Genomic DNA, 24782 nt, shown 5'->3' with positions numbered 1-24782 from the left:
TAGATGAGAAAACTGTAAATGAAAGACAACCTTGTCCAGCAAATAATATTGTGAAAACTTTTGCTTATAAATATACACCACTGGTTGTATCAATAAAGTAATCAGGTTAATTAAATACCTTCTTCATGAATGCATGCACCTTTAAAGACATCACTTAAATAGTTCAGCTATGCTGTCTTATCCTAATAGTTAATTTGAACTGAAGATGCCAACCATGTGCATGTTTTTCCCCAGATTTTTAAAAGGACTGTGCATGCAATTGTGCTAAATAATGCAGCAGTTACTTTCACTGACCTATATTTTAGTGCTGAAATGTAGGGCATTAATCATTTTTCTACACACCCACTGTGGTTCTGAAAATCTGCAGTACAAATTAAGTTGCGGCTGAAGTAGTCGTAAGCTGTAATGCCACATAGGACAAGACTAGAGTTATACTGCTACTGTCATAGTTGCGGTATTAGGCACATCTCAGCAACAAACATCAATATAACTCTCAATGGTCAGGCTCTGATTTGACTCCTGAGTGCATAAAACTCAAGTGTGCAAAATGCCTTTCAGGAGGCTATTGCTTGGGTTACATACCATGTGGAATATAACCCCAGCCCAATGTGAAGTCAGGTTTGTAAAGTCTTCAGGCCATCTGTTGGAAGTCTTGGTACTTAATTAATTTAGCACTGAGTCTTTAATGTTCTGCAGAAGCAGACATTACCCTCTGTGATCGAGTAAGATTAAGAAATACATGCATGCGCTACCTGACAGTCAATTGCATGGTCACAATATAGCTACTGTCAGATGTGGTCTGAACTCTATATCTACCAGTTTGTGGTACAATGTTAATCTTTATATATTTTGAATAACTTCAGTAAATACCTATAGTCAAACATATGTATTCAGACACAGGCATGCACACCAAAATTTGTAAAAACAATCATTTTTACTGTGGTATTCTGTATATATGACAGAAATAACCAATAGGAGAAGAGTGACTTGAGGATTCTGTTCCCTGGATGCTCCATGGTTGATATTGGACCACGGTTTTCCTGCAATCATGAGATCTACAACTTGGACTGTAAATGTGGCCAACTATAAGTTCCTCCGTATTTTCCTACATTTATAATAAGAATATTGAATAGCAGCAGCTATTTTCACCCAACAATCCCATGAATGCATTAACTGCATTTGCCTGACAAATCTGTTAGAATTCTTTGAGGAGGTAATGAGTAGGTTAGACAAAGGAGAGCCAATGGATGTTATTTACTTGGACTTCCAGAAGGCCTTTGACAAGAGGCTGCACAGGAGGCTGCTCAGTAAGATAAGAGCCCATGGTGTTAGAGGCAAGGTACTAGCATGGATAGAAGATTGGCTGTCTGGGAGGAGGCAGAGAGTGGGGATAAGGGGGTCCTTCTCAGGATGGCAGCCGGTGACTAGTGGAGTTCTGCAGGGGTCAGTGTTGGGAACACAACTTTTCACTTTATACATTAATGATCTAGATGAAGGAACTGAGGGCATCCTGGCTAAGTTTGCAGATGATACAAAGATAGGTGGAGAGACAGGTAGTATCGAGGAGGTGGGGAAGCTGCAGAAGGATTTGGACAGGTTAGGAGAATGGGCAAAGAAGTGGCAGATGGAATACAACATGGGCAAGTGTGAGGTCATGCACCTTGGTAGGAAGAATAGAGGCGTAGACTATTTTCTAAATGGGGAGAGAATTCAGAAATCTGGAGTGCAAAGGGACTTGGGAGTCCTAGTCCAGGATTCTTTTAAGGTTAACTTGCAGGTTGAGTCCATAGTTAGGAAGGCAAATGTAATGGCATTTATTTCGAGAGGACTAGAATATAAAAGTAGGGATGTGCTGCTGAGGCTTTAATAAGGCTCTGGTCAGATCAATTTAGAATATTGTAGCAATTTTGGGCCCCGTATCTCAGGAATGATGTGCTGGCCCTGAAGAGGGTCCAGAGGAGGTTCACGAGAATGATCCCAGGAATGAAAGGCTTAACATATGAGGAACGTTTGAGGACTCTGGGTCTATACTCGATGGAGTTTAGAAGGATGAGGAGAGATCTGACTGAAACTCACAGAATACTGAAAGGCCTGGATAGAGTGGACATGGGGAAGAAGTTTCCATTAGTAGGAGATAGTAGGACCCGAGGGCACAGCCTCAGAATAAAGGGAAGATCTTTTAGAACAGAGATGAGGAGAAACTTCTTTAGCCAGAGAGTGGTGAATCTATGGAATTCATTGCCACAAAAGGCTGTAGAGGCCAGATCATTGAGTATATTTAAGACCGAGATAGATAGGTTCTTGATTGGTAAGGGGATCAAAGGTTACGGGGAGAAGGCGGGAGAATGGGATTGAGAAACTTATCAGCCATGATTGAATGGCGGAGCAGACTTTAATGGGCTGAATGGCCTAATTTCTGCTCCTATGTCTTATGGTCTTACTGCATGGTAATTTTAACTGTTAAAATTGTCTTTTCATCCAAATCTGATTCCATGGGTTTCCTCAGCATGTTCTCTGGTGTCTTGGACCAAGTTTCAGTGTCTTTTTTTTCATTTCAGTAATTTTTTAAAAAGATAACTTCTTCATTAACTATAAAACACGCAGTTACCAAGGCCACTAGTGCTACTGTTCTTAAGTCTAAACATCAGCAGCTTCAAAAGTGGTGAAAAATAAAGCAAAAACAGGATTACCATTGTTTTCAACGGGTGGCAGACATATGGAAAAAGGTTTAACTTTATTTGAGAAGTCTTTCTGCGCAGCAAAGAGAAACTGTAACACTGTCTAAGCTGTATATACAAATGTGCTGAGAAAGTGTTGTGCATATATATGATACAAAAATGTTCATTACTTTGAGTTTATGAATTTGCAAATGAGAGAAGTGCCTAACAGATTTTTATTTTTCTCCTAACAAATTAAGGTTGCCTCTTGGGTTAAAACATCATATTTAAATAATGTAGGTAAACTTTTATCCAAAATGTTCTTGCATCTCTCGATCAATTGCCAAGAAATTTGGCTTTGTGCAGTACTGCTGTTTCCAATCTTATGGTGCTATCAGCCGATTTTGTCAACATTACACAGACTGACAGCAGTAATTAGACAAGTAAGTCATGGAAAAGCATGCTCAAGTGAAGAGGGAAAGCAAACAATAAATGGAAGAATTTATGTTGAAAGGAAAATATAATTTTGACTTCACTTGTGATAAACACACAGGTCACTCCTGTCTGGAAAAATAAATAACATTCCTGACTATTATTTTATATGGGAAATTCATGGCGTCTTAATAATTATGAGATGTAAAGCGGGATACAAAGCAGGCATTATTTCCAGCTGGTCTTTTGTAGAATTTGAGGAAGAATTTTGTAATAATGAGGTCCCACTGTATTCAGAGAAAACTACCACACGATTGGAGGTGGGACAGTAACACTTACAAATTTTGGTGCACTGATCCCATTTCAGTTTATTTTTAAATTTTCTCCTTAATAATGGGGTCACTGAATAACTACAAATACATTTATAGCTCAGTGTCAGCAGTTCTAATGTGAATAAGGAAAAGAGCCCAGCTTAGATGACTAAAGCAAGAAAATTTGTTGGGCAGTTAATTACTTAAATTTCACTTAGTTGTTTTGTGAAATGTATATAGACATTACGCTTCAAGTATGAATTCCTCATGCTGTTTTCTAAATATAACACGGAGCCATTTAATTTCATCTCACCGTCATGCTGAGGCACTTAGTTAAAATTGAATATTTGCATTTACCTGCTTCAATTGTTTAAACAGTTTGGTGCTGAAGTTCTTCAGGAGGGTTTTAGGGTTATAACTAGGGCAGAACAGAATTTCTGTCTGCCCCATACCAAAAGTCAGAGTCAGAGGCACTATCAATTTTACAGTGAATGCTTGAGACATTTTTGGTACAACTGGGCACTTCAACACTGGTGGGATGTAAATTTCTGCAGCAACTTGCTGCAATGTAACTAGGACAGCTGTATAAGGTCTTAATTTGTTTTTAATCTCTCATTTTCTATTTGCTGGTTTCCTAATGGCAAATTGATTGTTCTGTGCAAGAAAACTGATCTTTGTAGATTTGCAGCAGGACCAGATCCTAGCAAGCAATTATACCGGCTTCACGTAGGAATACATTTCAGTGGGAACAATGAGACTGAAAATGAAAACGATTCCAATGGAAATCATTCTGCCAGTCAAGCCTCTTTCTGTGATCAGGGTGATGGTTATTACAGGGTGTCCATCTCCCCTTCCAATCCAGTTTAAAATCTACAAAAGGATGGAGATTGGATGTACAGTAAGTCCTCGCTTTAATTTGCTCCACTTCAAGTAATTTCGTTTTAACATTGTTTATTCTTTAGGGATTGATTTTCCAATTTATGTTGCCATTTATGCTTTAACATTGTTTGCACTCTGCACACCTGACCCCCCACCCCCATCCCCCTCTGCCCCCAACACTGCACTCTGGGATGGTGGCCACCATGTCCTGATGCCAGAGCCACTGCCGCTGTCATCAGAGCTGTGGGGGGAGAACGAGGCCTGAGATCCAGGAGCAGGAGTGCAGGGCAGGGAGCCTGAGAAGTGTGAGTAACCCAGGGATGGGGAAGGTGTTGGTTGGTTGGAGGGTACAGGACCCCCAGCTCAGTCCATGGTGCCAACCCCTCCCTGCCTCGGCTCAATCAGTGGCCCAGGACAGGGACTTGACCCGCTGCAGACTGTTGGAGAGGGTTCCAGGCTCTGGGCCCTGGTGCAGGCTGAGAGTTGGCTAGGGAGAGGGAATGGAGCGAGACAGTGGGAAAGGAGAGAGAGACAGAAAGGCAGAGTGGGATAGGAGAGACAGAAAGATAGAGTGGGATAGGAGGGGGAGAAAGATAGGGTTGGAAAGGTGTGGGAGGGGAACAGAGAATGGAAAAAGAGAGAGAGAGAGAAAGAGGGTGGAAAAGGAGAGGGAGAGAGAGACAGAGTGGGAAAGGAAAGCAAGCAAATAGTTAAGCTGATATTCAGGCGTGCTGTGGCTGAGACAAAGAAGCTATGATACTTAGGTCTTGTTTGGGTGATTCAATGTTATTTTAATAGTATTTCTGGTATATTCAGTGATTTATTTCATTTTGCAAGCTATTCCAGCTAGGAATGTACATTGCTGCACATGTATGGTACAGTATTTCAACTTGTGCATTGGTTTTTTTGGGTGATATTTGTTTGAAGGAATCTAACTCTGGCGTTAACCTTAAGTTCTATGGAAACCTATGATTCACTTCAAGTCATTTCACTTAAAGTTGAGATTTTCAGGAACGCAACCACAACGTTATGTGAGGACTTACTGTAACTGATTTCCTCCCAACTATCCAGATGGAGGGGTTCATTTCCCACTAGAAAGGAGGAATTTCATGATTTATATATTTGAATAGAAAGGCATGATTTAAAGGGAGTTGGAGCATTTTGAGAAAAATATAAAAAAATTCAGAGCAAGAAAAACATCATTCCACCCATCACTCCAATTTCACTGAGAATTTCACTCATGAATATTTACTTTCTCAATGCTGAACTTTGCCTCTTAGATCTCTGTGGTGACTTAGTGTTTCTGTGTATGTTCTGCATGTGCAGTGTGAAGGTACTGTATCTGCAGTGACCTACATGTGAAATTCAGCTCATTTTCAAAAACTGACATTAACTCCAGTATCTGTTGAGAATCTAGCTTGAAATATTAAGTGCTGTAAGCTATATGGTACTTTTAACAACTTTCAAGATAGAATTAATTAAATGAAAAAAAAACAGAAACTCACAATCAGTAAAATGACAGGTAAATGGGATACAGCAACTTTAAGTAACAATTTAGCAGAACTATAAATTTTATACCAAGTGCATAATTGAGCTGATCATGGCCTGTGAGCCGTTGCTTGAACACTACAAAAATGCAATAAACAAGTACCTTTGAGTAGTCAAATCCATGCTTCTCCTTTACACCATTTCTATTGAGTGTGTAATTGTAAAACCGAGAATTCTTTACTAATCCAACCCACTCACGCCAACCAGGTGGAATGTAGCTGCCATTGTACTCATTCAGATACTTTCCAAAGAAAGCTGTAATACAAAAGGAGGAAATTAAATATCATCAGTTTCAAGCAGCTGTGCATTTAACTTGCTGTATTCAACAGCTCCCATTAACAGATTAGCAAACTGTAGGTTGCTGATCAGTCTATTTTCATAGAACTGCATTATTAGCTTGAGGTCATGAGTTGTTCCCAAGACTCTGTTAATGTTACATGGTAACCAGCTGCTAGGAGATGTCTGCGGATGACCTAGTAGAGCAGAAATTCTGTGGTTGATCTGGCATAGTCTGGTGTAAATTTAGTAGGATTTGCTGGAATGGCTGTAAACCATTCTAGGGCCAAGACAAAGGGTCTAATTTCTAAATGGCCTTGAGAGTTGTAGAGTTGGATTTCCAGCATCCGCAGTTTTTTTGTTTTTATCTCTGTGTTTAATTGACTGCCACTGCTCTTCAAGAAATGCCTACTCCTTGAAGAAGTTCTGTTCCTCTCTGCGACAAGATTTCCGTATCTCTCTGTTGTCTTGCTCACCTTCCTTGCTTTCCATTTCCCTCCTGGTGTTTGACAAGGTGTTTACTAAAACCCGCTTTCACAGCCATATCTCCTTTCTCAGTGACTGTCTCCGTCTCTGACTTACCCCACGTGGATTTCAACTGAAATTCCACCCCTCATGTTTCGAACCCACCCAGGATTACAGGTATCTCCGGGACATAAAACGTTTCTCGGACTGCTGTTCCCGTCACATTCTGAAATCCACACTCAGTGCCATGCGCCGCCATATGAACACACTCGACCTCTCCCTCCAGCAGCACCGCCGTACCCTTTTTCAAAGCTGCGCGTGCCCCCAGTTTCATTTTATCCTTCGGCTCATCCGACGCCTCAACAAGAAACTTTTTCTCTTTCTCTCAAGCGCTAAGGAACGCAAGCTCCAACAACTCATCGACACCAACACCCATCTAGGACCCTCCACCCCTGCCTGTCCCTCTGTCCCCACCCTTTCTTCAAATCCCAACCCCAGCCGTGTATTCACTATACCCCCTGACCTTCCCCTCTCCGATGCTGAACGTTCAGTGCTCAGCAAAGGACTTAGTTTCATACCCTTACGCCCTCACCTCAATGAATTTCGGGCTCGGCATGATACTGAACTCTTCTTCCGCCGTCTTCGTCTCCTGGGCTCACTTCTTTGGGCAGGAGTCCTCTCCCAGTTCAACGGATCCTTTTACCCATCTCCAATATTCTCCCTCCACCTGGACCCCTCCCTCTGGATTCTTACCTTCTCTCGATCTTTTCATTGAGAACTGTCGGCGCGACATTAGTCGTCTCAATTTCTCTGCTCCTCTCACCCATTCTAACCTGTCTCTCTCTGAACTTACTGCACTCCATTCTCTCAGGTCCAACCCTGACATTGTCATCAAACCCGCTGACAAGGGGGGTGCTGTTGTTGTCTGGCTAACTGACCTCTACCTCGCGGAGGCTGAGCGTCAATTCGCAGACACTTCCTCCTACCTCTCCCTGGACCATGACCCCACCACTGAACATCAAGCCATTGTTTCCAGGACTGTCACTGACCTCATCTCCTCTGGGGATCTCCCTCCCACAGCTTCCAACCTGATAGTCGCCCAACCTCGGACGGCCCACTTCTATCTCCTACCCAAAATCCACAAACAGAACTGCCCCGGTAGACCGATCGTCTCAGCTTGCTCCTACCCCACAGAACTCATTTCTCGTTATCTTGACTCCCTTCTCTCTCCCCTTGTCCAGTCCCTTCCCACCTACATCCGTGATTCCTCTGACACCTTACGTCACATCAACAATTTCCAGTTCCCTGGCCCCAACCGCTTCCTCTTCACCATGGACGTCCAATCCCTCTACACCTCCAGCCCCCACCAGGATGGTCTGAGGGCCCTTAGCTTCTTCCTCGAACAGAGGCCCGACCAATCCCCATCCACCACTACTCTCCTCTGTCTGGCTGAACTTGTTCTCACGCTGAACAATTTCTCCTTCAACTCCTCTCAATTCCTCCAAATAAAAGGTGTGGCTATGGGTACCCGCATGGGCCCCAGCTATGCCTGTCTCTTTATGGGGTATGTGGAACATTCCTTGTTGCAGTCCTACTCCGGCCCCCTTCCACAACTCTTTCTCCGGTACATCGATGATTACTTCGGTGCCGCTTCATGCTCTCGTCGGGACTTGGAAAAATTTATTAATTTTGCTTCCAATCTCCACCCCTCCATCATTTTCACGTGGTCCATCTCTGACACTTCCCTTCCCTTCCTTGACCTCTCTGTCTCAATCTCTGGTGATAGACTGTCCACCAATATCCATTACAAACCCACCGACTCCCACAGCTATCTCGACTACAGCTCCTCACACCCCGCTTCCTGTAAGGACTCCATCCCATTCTCTCAGTTCCTTCACCTCCGTCGCATCTGTTCCGATGATGCTACATTCAAAAACAGTTCCTCTGACATGTCCTCCTTCTTCCTTAACCGAGGTTTTCCACCCACGGTCGTTGACAGGGCCCTCAACCGTGTCCGGCCCATCTCCTGCGCATCAGCCCTCACGCCTTCTCCTCCCTCCCAGAAACATGATAGGGTCCCCCTTGTCCTCACTTATCACCCCACCAGCCTCCGCATTCAAAGGATCATCCTCCGCCATTTCCGCCAACTCCAGCATGATGCCACCACCAAACACATCTTCCCTTCACCCCCCCTTATCGGCATTCCATAGGGATCGCTCCCTCCGGGACACCCTGGTCCACTCCTCCATCACCCCTACTCCTCAACCCCCTCCTATGGCACCACCCCATGCCCACGCAAAAGGTGCAACACCTGCCCCTTCACTTCCTCTCTCCTCACCGTCCAAGGACCCAAACACTCCTTTCAAGTGAAGCAGCATTTCACTTGCATTTCCCCCAACTTAGTCTACTGCATTCGTTGCTCCCAATGTGGTCTCCTCTACATTGGAGAGACCAAACGTAAACTGGGCGACCGCTTTGCAGAACACCTGCAGTCTGTCCGCAAGAATGACCCAAACCTCCCTGTCGCTTGCCATTTTAACACTCCACCCTGCTCTCTTGCCCACATGTCTGTCCTTGGCTTGCTGCATTGTTCCAGTGAAGCCCAACGCAAACTGGAGGAACAACACCTCACCTTCCGACTAGGCACTTTACAGCCTTCCGGACTGAATATTGAATTCAACAACTTTAGGTCGTGAGCTCCCTCCCCCATCCCCACCCCCTTTCTGTTTCCCCCTTCCTTTTTTTTCCAATAAATTATAAAAATTTTCCTTTTCCCACCTATTTCCATTATTTAAAAAAAACCCCACTAGAGCTATACCTTGAGTGCCCTACCATCCATTCTTAATTAGCACATTCGTTTAGATAATATCACCAACTTTAACTTTAACACCTATGTGTTCTATTGTACTATTGTCGTTGACATCTTTTGATGATCTGCTTCTATCACTGCTTGTTTGTCCCTACAACCACACCCCCACCCCCCCCACCTCTCTCTCTCTCTATCTCTCCGCCCCCCACACACACCTTAAACTAGCTTATATTTCAACTCTTTCTTGGACTCGAACTCAAGTTCTGTCGAAGGGTCATGAAGACTCGAAACGTCAACTCTTTTCTTCTCCGCCGATGCTGCCAGACCTGCTGAGTTTTTCCAGGTAATTCTGTTTTTGTTTGAGAGTTGTAGTTTGGGGACTTTTTACATTAGGTACTCTCATGCCTGGGCCTCACAAGGATCTTTTATATGGTTAGTGGTTGGTGCGGCCAGGGAGCAGAGACATCCACAGGCTCCCAATAGACTGATTCATAACCACTGGGTGGAAGGGAGCTGTGGGCTGGAGTGGGTTCCTGGCCAGGATTGTAAAGGGAGCTTTTTTAAAAAAAATGTTTATTTGTAGATTTGACCTGTTTACAATGGGTTATTGTTGGAAGCCAATTCTGTGTTTTGGGAGGTGAAGGGGGCCATAGACTCCCCAGTCTGGACTGACCAAGAATACCAATTTCCTGGCAGATTGGGCTAAATGGGTGCACAAAATGTGCTTGTAGTTATGCAGGCGTCCATCAGTTCCAAGCAAGTTGGGTGCCATCCCCTAACCTTGTGTAGTCTGGAAGGGCTGGTGCTGGAGGGCAGAGACAAGCAGATTTCCAGTATGAGTGCTCATGGAAATTCAGCCCCTGTCTGATTTGCACAGCAATCTCTCCTCCTATTCTGAGAGAAGTGCCTCATCCCCATTCAGCATCTCTGCAGAGGACGGAAAATATGAGGTGTGAACATCAATACATCATCAAATGAGAGGTAGCCCATCTTTACTCTTCAAATCCTGAATGTTTAACATTTACAGCCCCAGCAATGAATCATAATTTTAGTGTAAGCAGATAATGCATCAACCATGGCACTTGACATTAGGGCGTTACTCTTGGCTCAGCGTTAGTAGTCTCCTCTCTAAGATGGAGGTTGTGTCTTCAAGCTCCATTCCAGAGACTTGAACACGTAATCTTGGCTGACACTTCAGTGGAGTACTGAAGGGAGTAGTCGGACCAAACCAGAGACTTTTTTATTGCTTAGAGCTATGACACCTTTACAAAGAATTTCTGTTTTAACGTATGAGGGAGTAGGGTGCGTAAGAACATAAGACATAGGAACAGGAGTAGACCATTTGGCCCCTCGAGCCTGCTCCACCATTCAGTAAGATCATTGAATAGGGCGTGTTCAATGTGTGCTGTCATTTCAGGTGGAATAAAGCTGGAACTTCTGGTGATTGGAGAACCATCAATACAACAGCTCCCAATCCAATTTTTCTCCCTCTCCCACACCCTCCCACACCACCACCACCTCCCCACCCATCCCCCCCACCCCCAGCACCCTCATCCCCCACCAACCCCAATACTGGAGACACATATGGACACATTTGAGCCACATTGCTTCAACACAGCTGGTGATACCAGAAAGTAGAGCAAATTAGGTTAGTAAAAGCATCCAAAATTAGAGCCAGGATTTTATGACCCCTACCACCCAGCGGGAAATTACAGTCCCGCTGAACTGAATGGAGAATTAAATGGCTCACTGTATCCACCAGGTGGGGCCTAGATGTTAAAGACAAGTTATTGACTATTCAATCTAGGATATATTATTTTGAAATGAAAGTGGTTAAAATCATAAAACAGAAAGAAAATGAACAGTAGAATGGCAGATATACTTTAGTAGTTTTGCATTAAAGGTCAAAATCATAATGAGACAACTAGGTTGGATATCAATAAGTTAATAAATGATAATATTCGGGCTTGCTTCAGTATCATGCTGTGTGAGATGAATATTAAAAAAAATGTCAACCCTGGGAGCCCGAAATTCCTAAAACTGCATGCACACTTGGGGTTACTGCTTGACAAAATAATGTAAAACTATTAGGTTCAATCCCCTTATGGCTATAGAGTGGACAAAGCCAGTTTAAAACCCTACTCTCATTGGAAACTAATTTGTTTCTAGTTAAGCAAAGGCACACAGTTTGTTTTATATTTCTGAGGAATTTCACCTGAGAGTGCCTTATTTTTCTGTAGCTCTCAAAATAGTTACCCATTTTGAATCCCAGACCATATATTAAATTATTTTCAATATTTTGAAGGGTGATGTTATATGGTATGGTTGAATGGAAGCAGTAATGCACAGAAGATATCATTAGCATTAGCTTTTGTATGAACTGAACGCCAATCTTATTTGATGTGCTGAAGTGAAAATTTCTGGCTGTTAGGCAAGATGTGTATTGTGGACCTGTTTTGATATGTGGCGCACACCAGATCTCACTGGTCAATTTCAAAATGCAGTCTAAGTGTTTTCATGTGCATGCCAAAAATTAACTGTGGGTTTTGCGAATAACTTAATTGGAAACAGACTCTTGATTAGAGATGGAGCCCTGACCCTAATTCCATTAAAACTACAGGTGGTGTGTAATTTTAAAAAACAAACAGGCATAGAATTTTACAGCAGGGTAGGATGTTAGGCTATTGTTCTCGACTGACTTTCTGAAAGAGATACCGATTTAGTGCCATTAACATGGCCTTTTCCCTTACCATTTAAATTTTTCTTTCTGAAATACTCAGCCACTTACCCTTTAAAATCTATTATGGATTCTGCTTTCACCGCTTCTTGCTGCTAAAGTATTTGTGTTCTAACAACTTTTAGGCCAGAATTTTTCTGAGCAGACAGAACTTCCACCGTTGGGGCCGAAAACAGGAGGCAACCATCCCCCTTTGGCAGACAATGGAACCTAGAGCCGCATTTTCTTTACAACACCAATTAAGTGGCTTCAACTGGGACTGCTGTCCCTATTAAGGAGGGTGGCTAGCCCCCAAAAGCTTATGGTTCAGTGGACCAGCAGCTCAGCACACTCAGCATCGCCATTGCTGGTGGTGGCCATTGCCGGGGCTGCAGGATGAGCGCACATTGAACGCATGCACCCACAAAATGGGTGTCATCCTTGGCATATAAAAGCTCAAGAGCAGAAACCATTTCACCAACACTTGGCACGTGGTGTCAGGAATATTCAGCTGAAATTCAGCAGATTTTGATAGCTGTAAGGGAGCCAGCTGCAGTAAGAGACAGCGTGAATAATTAAAACTTCAGTCTGCATCTTTGCACAGGACATCGATCACTAGGTGAATCATTATTGTTTTAAATATTCCATTACCATCTCCTAAAAATAAATTGGAAACTTTTCCAGTCTTAGTGGTAGAACTGTGAAATTGCCACAGAGTTAGACAAGAAACCTGAATGAAAAAGATAATGACTATGTTATCAGTGCTGGGGAAAGAGTGCTACAAGCTGTATTGCATTCTAGACCTCAGTGAGAAGCTGAAAAACCAGTCTTGTGAAATTTTGGAGGCCTTGAAGACTCACTTTGAACCCTATGCTAACATTATTTATGAGCATTTCATGGCCAGCACCAGAGCTCAGGAAGAGAGGGAGAATATTTGTCTGTATGTGACTGCACTGAGTTATCTACCAGAATCTTGTGAGTTTAAGCAATCAAAGGATGATCTGATCAGAGATAGGACTGTCTTAAGAACAAAAAATCCCACTGTGAAAGTATGACAGCCAGTAGAAGAGAACTTCACTTGCAAGAAAGTTATTGACATGTGCAGAAGCTCTGAGGTCGTTATTTACCAGTTGGAGAAGATTGATGGGGGAACTGATGAGGCTTTGCACTATGCTGAGAGGCAGCCCAGTGCTTACAAGTGTAAGACAATGGAGAAAAGGAAGAAATATTTACAGGAGGGCCAGCAAAAAGATCAAGGCCTGGGTACAGGTTGTAAATATTATAAAAGATACCACGCAAAAGAAAAGGAAGCATGTCCAGCACGGAGAAAGCAGTCCTCTAACCGCAAGAAGCCAAGTCACTTTGCATGCAAGAGTTTTGCTGGAAGGAAGAAAAGCAAGCCTATAAAAAATGGTTGCTGGAGCGATGTCGGACGATGATTCTGACGAATCAACCAACACTCTAGAACTGGTTGGCATTGTCAAATCTCAAGGAAAAAAATGGTCTGTGATGATGACTGCAGAAGGAGAGCATCAGGTTAATATGAAGTGTCAGATAGACGTTGTACTACATCCAACATCATGAGCTCCACAGGCCTTTCTGAAGCTGCTCAAGATGGTGACCCAAAAATGAAGGTAAAATTGAGGCTATATGATGGAATGATGCTTTCCTAAGTGGAAAAACTAAGCTGAGAGCCCAATGCAATGGAAAGAAAGATCTGTAGTTCCAAATGGTAGACACTAAAGGAAATCCCCTCATCTCAGCGGAAACAAGTCAAAAGCTTAGACTGGTAACCCTCCATTTACCCCAGAAGAGGTTTGTAGTGTTTTGCATGGCACAAAGACGTTTTCACAGGTCTTGGATGTCTTTCTGGTGAATGTCATCTTGAAGTAGACGAGAGCACGAGACCCGCTCAGCATCTTCTGAGGAGAGTTCCAGCTGCCCGCAAGTCTAGCCTGCAGACAAGACAGAGGAGCTTGAAAAGATGGAAGTAATCAAGAAAGTGGTGATTCTCAGAGACTGGATTAGCAGCATGGTAGCAGTGAAAACCTGGAAAGCTGTGAGTGCGTATAGATCCAAAGGACCTGAAAAAAGCTTTGAAGAGGTCTCACTACCCCATGCCAATCACTGAAGAAATTTTGCCACAACTTGCCAAGGCAAAGGTGTTTACTACCCTAGATGCAGAGGATGGATACTGGCAAGTGAAGTTGGATGAAAGCAGCAGTTTCCTGACTACATTCTGGACACCATTTGGGAAGTACAGATGGTTGCCATTTGGCATTCCCACTACTCTGAAAATATATCAACACTCACAGCATGAGATAGTCAATGATCTTCAAAGGAGTGGGAGCGACCATGGATGATCTGTTAGTCTATAGATGTAGAGATATGATGGAAGAAGCCATCACAGACCATGATCAGAATTTAGTGAGACTGCTAGGGAGAGCTTGCCAGATGAATCTGAAACTGAATAAGAAGAAACTGCAACCGAACATGACTGAAATCCAGTACATAGGTCATGTACAGACAGCAAAAGGAGTTCACTCTGATCCTGATAAGGTGACAGCAGGAGCAGAGATGCAGCAACCAAGGCAGTGCAACGATTTATAAACTATCTAGCAAAGTTCTTGCTCAATTTGTCATCTGAATGTAAACCTCTACAAAAGCTCACTGCAAATGATGTTCAGTGGTATTGGTGCAGAGAACAAGAAGCAGCTTTTACTCACATTAAACAACTAGTGATGACAATGCCAGTGCTGGAGGACTATGATGTTAATGATAAGGTCACACTGCAGTGTTAAGCCAGCAAGACAGGACTTGGAGTAACTCTCTTGCAGCAAGGACAAGCAGTTATGTTTGCCTCCAGAGTGTTAATGTAAACTGAATGATGCTATGCACAGATGGAGAAAGAATGCCTGACTATTGTCTTTGCTTATGAGCATTTAAATCAACTCCTGTTCAGGAGAGACAAAGTGATGTTAGAGTTTGACCACAAGCCACTTCAAAGCATCTTCCTCAAACCACTTCTATCTGCACCAAAATGTCTGCAAAGGATGTTACTTCATTTGCAGAGATAACATTTGAAAGTGAAGTATAAGCAGGGGAAGCAGATGTACATTGCTGACATACTGTTGAGAGCTGTAGCCCCTTTGAAAAAATTGATAATGCTAGTACACAGTGTGAAATTTTCCAGATTCACCCAGAACCAACAGCACAACATGCTCTGGAAGCTATCAACCCAGCAGAGACAAATTAGACAGACAAGCATCTTGCTCAAATCAAGCAAGCTACATAATGAGGTGCTGCAGGGGGCAGGAATGAAGGGATGGCCTGAAACCATCAAGAACACGCCTGTTGCTATAAAACAGTATTGGACATACAGAGGTGAAATGATTGCCCAAGATGGCATCTTGGGATATAAAGCAACTAGAGTCATCATCCTTCAGGAGATGAGCAAAGAGATACTGAAGTGCATCCATCCCAAGCCATCAAAGAATCAAGTCTAGTCTGAGGAAGGCAAGGGCAGTGCTCTAATGGCCCAACATGAGCAATGAGATTAAGGACCACATCAGTCAGTGCAATGCTTGTAATGAACATCAAGCCAAGCAAGCTAAAGACCCAGTCACGACTCATGACATCCCAAACACATCATGAATGAAGCTTGGAGTAGACCTCTCCACTCTCTTTGAAACTGTGTATCTCGTCACTGTCAACTACTATTAAGACAGTTGGACAAGCTGATGTCAACGACCACTAGTGAGATTACAGAATGCCTAAAAGATCAACCATTCCCTGACAGAAGGAACAGATAAGCAGCAACAATTACCACAGCAGCAACACATGCCACGGCCGTGAAATTCCCCAAAGAGGCAACATCATCACAGGAACGAGCAGATACCAAAGAGCCAGTAAAAATCTGCACTCATACCATAAGAAGACCTAAATGCTTTAAAGATTGTGTGTGCAATGGATGTGTAGGATAGACAAAAAGTGGGTCAGCCTAAAACTACCAGTTTTGTGCGCATGTGTAATGATTTTCATTGTAGACATATGTGTGCCTGACCTGCAACTGCAAATGATAGAGTATGCAGGTTGTATTTTTCTTTTTATGAAAAGGAGGATGTTGGAAAAGTGCCTTTGTGCAATGTGGCTTGCCATAGTCATGTGACCTCTGATGAAATCTTTGGTCTATAAAGGCTTGAGAGCAGGAGCCATTTCATTCACCATTTGGAACATGGAGCAAGTGGGGTAAGAAATAGCAGGGGGCAGTCAGGCAGGGCTTGATGATTGGAGTGCAGGGAGGACTGAAATGATTGCCTAAGATGGCATCTTGGGATATAAAGCAACTAGAGTCATCATCCTTCAGGAGATGAGCAAAGAGATACTGAAGTGCATCCATCCCAAGCCATCAAAGAATCAAGTCTAGTCTGCGGACGGCAAGGGCAGTGCTCTAATGGCCCAACATGAGCAATGAGATTAAGGACCACATCAGCCAGTGCAATGCTTGTAATGAACATCAAGCCAAGCAAGCTAAAGACCCAGTCATGACCCATGACATCCCAAACACATCATGAATGAAGCTTGGAGTAGACCTCTCCACCCTCTTTGAAATTGAGTATCTCATCACTGTCAACTACTATTAAGACAGTTGGACAAGCTGATGTCAACGACCACTAGTGAGATTACAGAATGCCTAAAAGATCAACCATTCCCTGACAGAAGGAACAGATAAGCAGCAACAATTACCATAGCAGCAACACATGCCACGGCCGTGAAATTCCCCGAAGAGGCAACATCATCACAGGAACAAGCAGATACCAGACAAAGAGCCAGTAAAAATCTGCACTCATACCATAAGAAGACCTTCATTCCTGACCGAGAACAACAGGCAGCACCACTGTGGCAGGGGCGGTGGCTATTGCTGCCGGGGAAAACTCCTGGGTTAAGGAGTGAGTGACCAACTTTACCCCCATGTGGCAATGGTCACCACCAACCACCCCCACCCACCCCCCCGCCCCCCCACTTAAGTGGCTCAATTGAGCTCCGGGCAGGTGGTTCATCTGCTATCTTTTCCGCTGCTGGAACAATGTCATGGTGGCAGAAAGATGTTGGCCACACCATCTGATGCCTTCCCATGCCATATTGCCACCCTTCCTGTCTTTCAGCCTATCCTCAAATGGCTGGTAAAATTCAACTATTCTTGTAAAAATCTCTCCTACCTTTCCTTTTGTTCTATAGATGAGGGAATTTACCCTCCAGTTCCAAATCATTGGCCAGTGGAAATAGTTATATCCTATTTCCCTTGTCAAAATCATAACTTTGTACACATAGTACCTCTTTTTAACCTGCTCTGTTCTAGTGAAAACAGATATAGTTTCTCTTTAATCTCATTATAATGAAAATCTTCCAGTTTCAACATAGCAAATCTCATATATTCTCTTATCATTGTTGTGGGTCTTAGATGAGGTGTTTATGATCTGGTCTTAAAATAATGCTGGAGATGGTCATTGCCTGACACTTGTGTGGTGCGAATGTTACTTGCCACATGTCAGCCCAAGCCTGGATTTTTCCAGATATTGCTGCATTCGCACATGGACTGCTTCAGTATTTGAGGAGTCATGAGTGGTGCTGAACATTGTGCAATCATCAGCGAACATCCCCACTTCTGACATTATGAAGGAAGGAAGGTCATTGATGAAGCAGCTGAAGATGGTTCGGCTGAGGACAGCACCCTGAGGAACTCCTGCAGTGATGTCCTGGAGCTGAGATAACTGAACTCCAATAACCACAACCATCTTCCTTTGTGCCAGGTTTGACTCCAACCAGTGGAGAGTTTTCCCCCTGATTCCCATTGACTCCAGTTTTATTAGTGCTCCTTGATGCGCCACTCTGTCAAATGTTCCCTTGATGTCAAACACAGTCATTCTCACCTTGCCTTGGGAGTTCAGCTCTTTAGTCCGTGTTTGAACCAAAGCTGTAATGAGGTCAGGAACTGAGTGGCCCTAGCAGAACCCAAACTGGGTGCCAGTGAGCAGGTTATTGCTAAGCAAGTGCTGCTTGATAGCACTGTTGCTGACTCCTTCAATTACTTTACTGATGAGTGAGAGTAGACTGATGGGACAGTAATTGGCTGGGTTGGATTTGTCCTGCTTTTTGCATACCTGAACAATTTTCCACATAGCCGGGTAGATGCCAGTGTTGTAGCTGTACTGGAACAGCTTGGCTAGGGGCGCGGCAAGTTCTGGAGCACAAGTCTTCAGTACTACTGCCGGAATATTGTCAGGACTCATAAACTTTGCAGTATCCAGTGCCTTCAGCCATTTCTTGATATGACATGGAGTAAAACGAATTGGCTGAAGACTGGCACATGTGATGCTGGAGACCTCTGGAGGAGGCCGAGATAGATCATCCACTTGGCACTTCTGGCTGAAGATTGTAGCAAATGCCTTAACTTTTGCACTGATGTGCTGGGCTCCTCCATCATTGAGGATGGAGGTATTTGTGCAGCCTCCTCCTCCAGTGAGCTGTTTAATTGTCCACCACTATTCACGATTGGATGCGGTAGGACTGCAGAGCTTAGATCTGATCCGTTGGTTGTGGGATCGCTTAGCCCTGTCTATCACTTGCTGCTTATGCTGTTTGGCATGCAAGCAGTCCTGTGTTACTTCACCAGGTTGACACCTCATTTGGTGCTGCTCCTGCCATGCCCTCCTGCACTCTCAGTTGAACCAGGGTTGATCCCCTGGCCTGATGGTAATGGTAGATTGGGGGATATGACAGGCCATGAGGTTACAGATTGTGTTTGAGTACAATTCTGCTGCTGCTGATGGACCACAGCACCTCATGGAGGCCCAGTCTTGAGTTGCTAGATCTGTTCGAAATCTATCCCATTTAGCACGGTGGTAGTGCCACAGAGCACGATAGGAGGGTATCCTCAATGTGAAGGCAGGTCTTTGTCTCCACAACGACTGTGCGCTGGTCACTCCTGGACAGATGCATCTGTGGCAGAAGGATTGGTCAGGATGAGGTCAAGTGTGCCTTTCCCTTAACACCTGCTGCAGACCCAGAGCATTAACTTGTGTCTCTGGATTACTAGTCTAGCAACAATACCACTAGGCCATAACCTCCCCTTTCATCATTGCGGGTCTTAGATGGAATTGTTTATGATCTGGACTTATAGATATTGTTGGAGGCAAGGTGTTGGTAAACTCTGCCTTTTATTGAGCATTATATCAACTATGTGCAATACAGACTTGGCATAAGGCTGTACATAGAACTATCTCTTGCCGTGCTCTGTTCTTAAAAATATAATTTGCCCTTAAAAAATGCATGCCAGCTTTCCTTAATTAATGAATCTACCTTTGTCCAAGTGACCATTAATATTGTTCCGTATTATCATTTAGAAATGCTTTCCTACCATCATGGTTAAAAGGTTTGGCCTGTATTTGCTGGGCATATCCTTACACCCTTTTTTGAACAAGGGTGTAACTTTTGCAATTCTCCAGTTCTCTGGCAGCACCCCACTGCCTAAGGAGGGTTGGAAGATCATGACCAGAGCCTCTGCAAATCCTACCCTTGCTTCTCTCAGCATCCTCAGATGCGCCACATCCAGTCCTGGTGACTTACAAGCTCTCCAATACCTCCTCTTGATCAATTTTTAGCGTACCTAATATCTCAATTACCTCCTCTTTCACTGTGACTTTGACAGCAACTTCTTCTTTGGTAAAATCAGATGCAAAGTACACATATAATACCTTAGCCATGCTCTCTGCCTCCAAGCGTAAATTTCCTTTTAGGTCCCTAATCAGCCCCAATCCTCCTTTTCCCACCCTTTTACTATTTATATTGCTATACCAGGCTTTTGGATTCCCTTTTATGTTGGCTGCCATTCTCTTCTCATGCTCTCTTTTTGCTGTTTTTATTGCTTTTTTCACTTCCCCTCTGAACTTCCTGTGTTCAGCATGGGTCTCAGTACTATTATTAACTTGACATCTGTTAAACATACCCCTTCACTGCTTCATCTCACTCTCTATCTTTTTTTGTCAACCCATGGAACTCTAACTTTATTTGTCCTAACATTTCCCCATGGAATTTATCTCAGCTGTATCTGAAGTATCTCTTCTTTAAAGGTAGCCCATTGCTCAAATACAGATTTACATGCAACCTTGGATTCTAATTTTCCTGGGCCAGATCTGTTTGTACCCCATTGAAATTGGCCCTCCCCCAATTGACTATTTTTAGTCTGGATTGCTCCTTGCCTTTTTCCATTGCTAACCTAAACCTTAACATACCATGATCAGGATTTCCTAAACATACCACTTGATTTGCTCCTTTCAACTCTTTTCCCAGAACCAGATCCAGCAATGCTTCTTTCTTTGTTGGGCCAAAAACATATTGATGTAGAAAATTCTCCCAAACACTCTTCAGAAACTCTTCTCCTCTCTGTCTTCACACTACTACTATTCCAGTCTCTATTAGGTTATTTAAATTTCCCCATTATAATTGCTATATAGTTTTTGCAGCTCTCTGTAATTTCCTTGCAAATTTGTTCCTATCTGTCTCATTAATTGGATTTGAATACACCAAGTAGTGTAAATGCACCTCTATTTATTCTTAACTCTTACCAAATAGATTCTGTCCTTGACCAGTCTAAGACATCCTCTCTCTCCAGTTCTGTAATATTCTCCTTAATTAATACTGCAATCCATCCTCCATCCTTTCCTTCCCTATCTTTACTAAACACCTTGTATCCAGGAACATTTAGTACTCTAGTCCTGCCCTTTTTTTGAGACAGACTTCAAGTCATATGACATTATATTTCTATATGACTATCAATGCCTGTAGCTCACCAACCTATTTTCTCTGTGCATTCGCATACATGCACTGTAAAGCTAATTTAGATCATATTACATTCCTTCTTACACTGACCCTGCCTAATACCTTACTATTTCTTAGTCTAGTGCCAGCTGTCTCTCGAAATTCTTTGTGCACCTTGTTTTTCTTCTCTAATGTTACCTCCTAGTTCCCATCTTGCTGATAAGTTAATATAATGTCACTCCCATCACACCCCTCCAACCCTCCCCAAACAGCACTAGCAAGTCTCCCCACAGGGATATTGAACTTGGCTCTGTTCAGGTGCAGCCCATCGGCCTATATAGAGGTCCCATTTACCCCAGAACCAGTCCCAATGTCCCAGGAATCTAAGCTATCCCTCCTGTACCATCTTTCCAGCCATGCATTTATCTGCTGTATCCTTCTATTTTATACTCACCAGCACTGGGAATAATCCAGTGATTACTACCTTTAATGCGCTGCTTGCTAGCTTAACTCCCTAAAATCTACCTCATCCCTCTTTCTATCTATGTTGCTAATACCCATATGGATCATGGCCAATCGCTGTTCACCCTCCCAGCTCAAAGTGCCTGCAGCCATTCAGTGACATTATTGGCCCTGACACTAGGCAGGCAACATTACCATCCTCGATTCACATTTGTGGCCACAGAAACGCCAGTCTGTTCCCCTAATCATAGGATTCTCTATCACAATTACTTTCCAATCTTCCTCCTACCCCCAGTACAGCTGAGCCAGCCATGGTGCCATGGACTTCGTTGTGGCTGCACCCCTCCAGACAAACCATCATGTCACCAATCTTACAGGATTTTGATAAATGATATGAAAAACCGACAGTTAGCACACTTCAATGCATAGTCCAATAACTCATTTACTTTAACTCAGCTATTTACTGATGCCCAGCTATCTGACTTCAATTATAAATATAGTCAACAATTTTATGTTGAAGCAGAAAAAAAAGTGGTTTCAGTAAAGTTATTTAACTAGTCTTTCATTTGTATTTTTTCAGGACCAGAAATTAATAATTTTCTGAGGTTATTGTTATTTTTAAATCAAAACTTTTGCAATGCAGAAATAAATTATTTTAAGTGGGTCATCTCTAAATACTAAAGCAAACATGGCCCCAGATATTTTTTTAACAGCAAGTATTTCAGTAATTGTCAGACTAACTTACTAAGCGTCATTCTAGGCAAAATTCAAAGGCTCAAGATAGAACCTTTAAATGTTTTAGTGATAGCAAAATGACTAAACACTTTAATGGTAAATTCTCAGTGCAAGTCAAACACTCCATGCATGGAATCAATAGAAATATCAGCAGCAGCCCAATAAAAACATAATGGAAGAAGTGGGTATAAGGATTTTAAATGCAAACTATAAGTCAATATCAGTGGGATATCTGGTAAAAATCTGCATGGATGGAGCAAACTCCAAAGTTATTTTTCCTCGTTTGAAAACATTTAAAAAAAACAGCATTTTATTCCAATAATTTATAGAGCCTGCAGAAAATTACATCTACTTAAACTAATATTTTAAACAATACCAAAAGCAATTATTTCCCTAAGAGCAATAACTATTATTTGGTTATAAGACCAATATCTGTCTTCTAACTGTTTAAAAGCTCAGTAACTATGTTAGATCAGGGGATGCAACATTAGAGACTCTGCATCTCAAAGCAGGGTGAAAGCCTGATTCTTTTGAGTGATCGCAGTGTTAAATATAGTAATATCATATTGTTTAACACTGGTGGCTGAAGCAAACCTGTTGAGATAAGGGAAGAGAAATTTCCCACAAAAACATTATTTCCACAAATTATGCGTATCTTTACCCATTAATTGAATTTTTAGATTGTTGACAGATCTGCAGAAATCGAGATTCTCTGAATTATCAGTTTTCTAAAGTCTCTTAGGCAATATCCCCGCTAAGCTGCGTGGGTGCAAACTGTACAGGCCTTGTCCTGTGAGGGATAAGGCATTTTTCAGCCGTACAAATAAAGCTAAAGGGACTGCGTACAGAAAAAAAGGCCATGCACAACATCTAATCTTTAAAGGTAACAATGCTCTTAGGTCCCAACTGTGACTCTGAAATAAATCCTAATATCACAGTCAAAAAGTTAGTCAGCTATCTGAAATTGCTTTATTATAATAATATTAAAGTTTAAAATAAAGAAACACTTAGACAATTAATTTCTGCTTACTTTCATGCTTCCTTTTTTCATCAGTTCTCTCTTTTCTGTTCTCATTCCAGTTTATTTCTATTACGTTGAATTAACTTCTGACAAATATAACATTCTAGATTGCCTTTCCGACACTTGCCTTACATTTTGTGCCTCTCAGTTCTCAATTTAAATTTTTGAGGCTGAACAGTAACTGGAAAAAAGTTGACTTTCATTAGATAGTAGCTGGCTTCAAATTCTACTTCTTAAGATGCCAAAATATAAAGACTAACATAAACACATTATATGTGCTACAAGGTCAATCTTAAGGAAGCGTACATGACAACTTAAGGAGAGATGGTGCAGGCCATACTTCACAAAAAAATTCAATAGCTATAAGTTTGGTATTATTTTACTCAGCAGAAGGTCCCCTAAGCACCAACAATGACAACATGAACTGCCAGTTCTGTGGACATCCATGCCAATCCTGCATTGGACTCTTTGGTCATGAGGGGACCCACAGAACATGATGAAATCACTTGCATTTTGTACACACTCTAACAACAAGGAATCTACCAGTATTTAGATAAGCTGCTTGTCCCTTACAGCACAAGAGTGACCCTTATACCCCAAAGAGTGGTAAGAATGTGGAACTTGCTACCACAGGGAATGGTATAGATGCACTTAAGTGGAAGCTAGACAAGCATATGAGGGAGAAGGGAATAGAGGGTTGATGATGATAGATTTAGATGAGGAAAGATGTGGGTGTGGGTCTGGGGGGTGGGGGTGGGGGGGGGGGGGGGTTACTTCAGTGGTGCATAAACACTAGCATGGATTGATTGGGCCAAAAGGCCTGTTCCTGTATCGTATATTCTACGTAAGATAACTTGTATCTTGTGCTGTAAGAGATTATTATTTACAACTGATATTAATTCTGGTTGAAAGCCAAAAAAGTCTTTTTTTTTAAATCGTTGCTTTAAAATTAGAAAGTTTGGGTGCTCACCACATATCTACAGGGACAAAATTGCATCACAATTACTGTCTAGGCATAAAACATCAGCCAAAGTCTATTTTCATTTTAGCAACACTAAGATTTCCATCTGGTATGTATTTAGAGATTGATTTTAATGACTAACATTCTTCAGAAAGTTTTACAAGAGCTGATTTAACTGAACATCTGTGTATGATGAGAGCACCAAGCAATATTCTGTGGACATTGGAAATGACGTAAGCTTGACCACTTTTTGTAATCATATTTATGAATGCTGTACTTTACAAAATTTGTAATTTTATGGAAACAATAGCTTGATATCATATTTATGGCAAGATCAAACTTAGTAAGATGTGAATATGACTGGGCCTGCTATACTCTAACTTTACTCAGAGAATCTTGGAGCTTGTATGGTTCAGCTACCCACCATGAAAACTTGAGAGGATATCAGGAAAGATACATTATTTTTTCTCTTTAACTTTTCCAGATTTTCCACACTTTGCTCCTACCAAGGCCAGAATACAGTGGCAATTGGAAATAATTGCACATACCAATTCACCTATGATAACAATTAATCTTTTAGTGTCACATTCAGCAAGTAATTTCCAACTAGGAGGCCATTCAGCCCATCAAGTTCATGCTAGTTCTCTGTAGAGCAATCCAGTCAGTCCCATTCCCCTATTCTATTCTTGTATC

At 42.4% G+C, this 24782-nt stretch overlaps 1 protein-coding gene across 9 annotated transcripts in view; it reads right to left on the bottom strand.

The window, feature by feature from the left end:
• Nucleotides 1-24782, bottom strand: part of LOC121286930 (extracellular sulfatase Sulf-2-like) — a 369814-nt gene that overhangs the window by 94781 nt on the left and 250251 nt on the right. For all 9 annotated transcript variants that reach the window (XM_041204225.1, XM_041204226.1, XM_041204227.1 and 6 more), the window contains one exon: nucleotides 5931-6082. In XM_041204225.1, the coding sequence (XP_041060159.1) occupies nucleotides 5931-6082 (152 nt within the window). The remainder of the gene's footprint in view (nucleotides 1-5930; nucleotides 6083-24782) is intronic.

This window comes from Carcharodon carcharias, chromosome 14 (assembly GCF_017639515.1).
Source record: "Carcharodon carcharias isolate sCarCar2 chromosome 14, sCarCar2.pri, whole genome shotgun sequence".
In the NCBI taxonomy this organism is placed as follows: domain Eukaryota; kingdom Metazoa; phylum Chordata; class Chondrichthyes; order Lamniformes; family Lamnidae; genus Carcharodon; species Carcharodon carcharias.
This window is presented reverse-complemented; position numbering and strand designations above follow the sequence as displayed.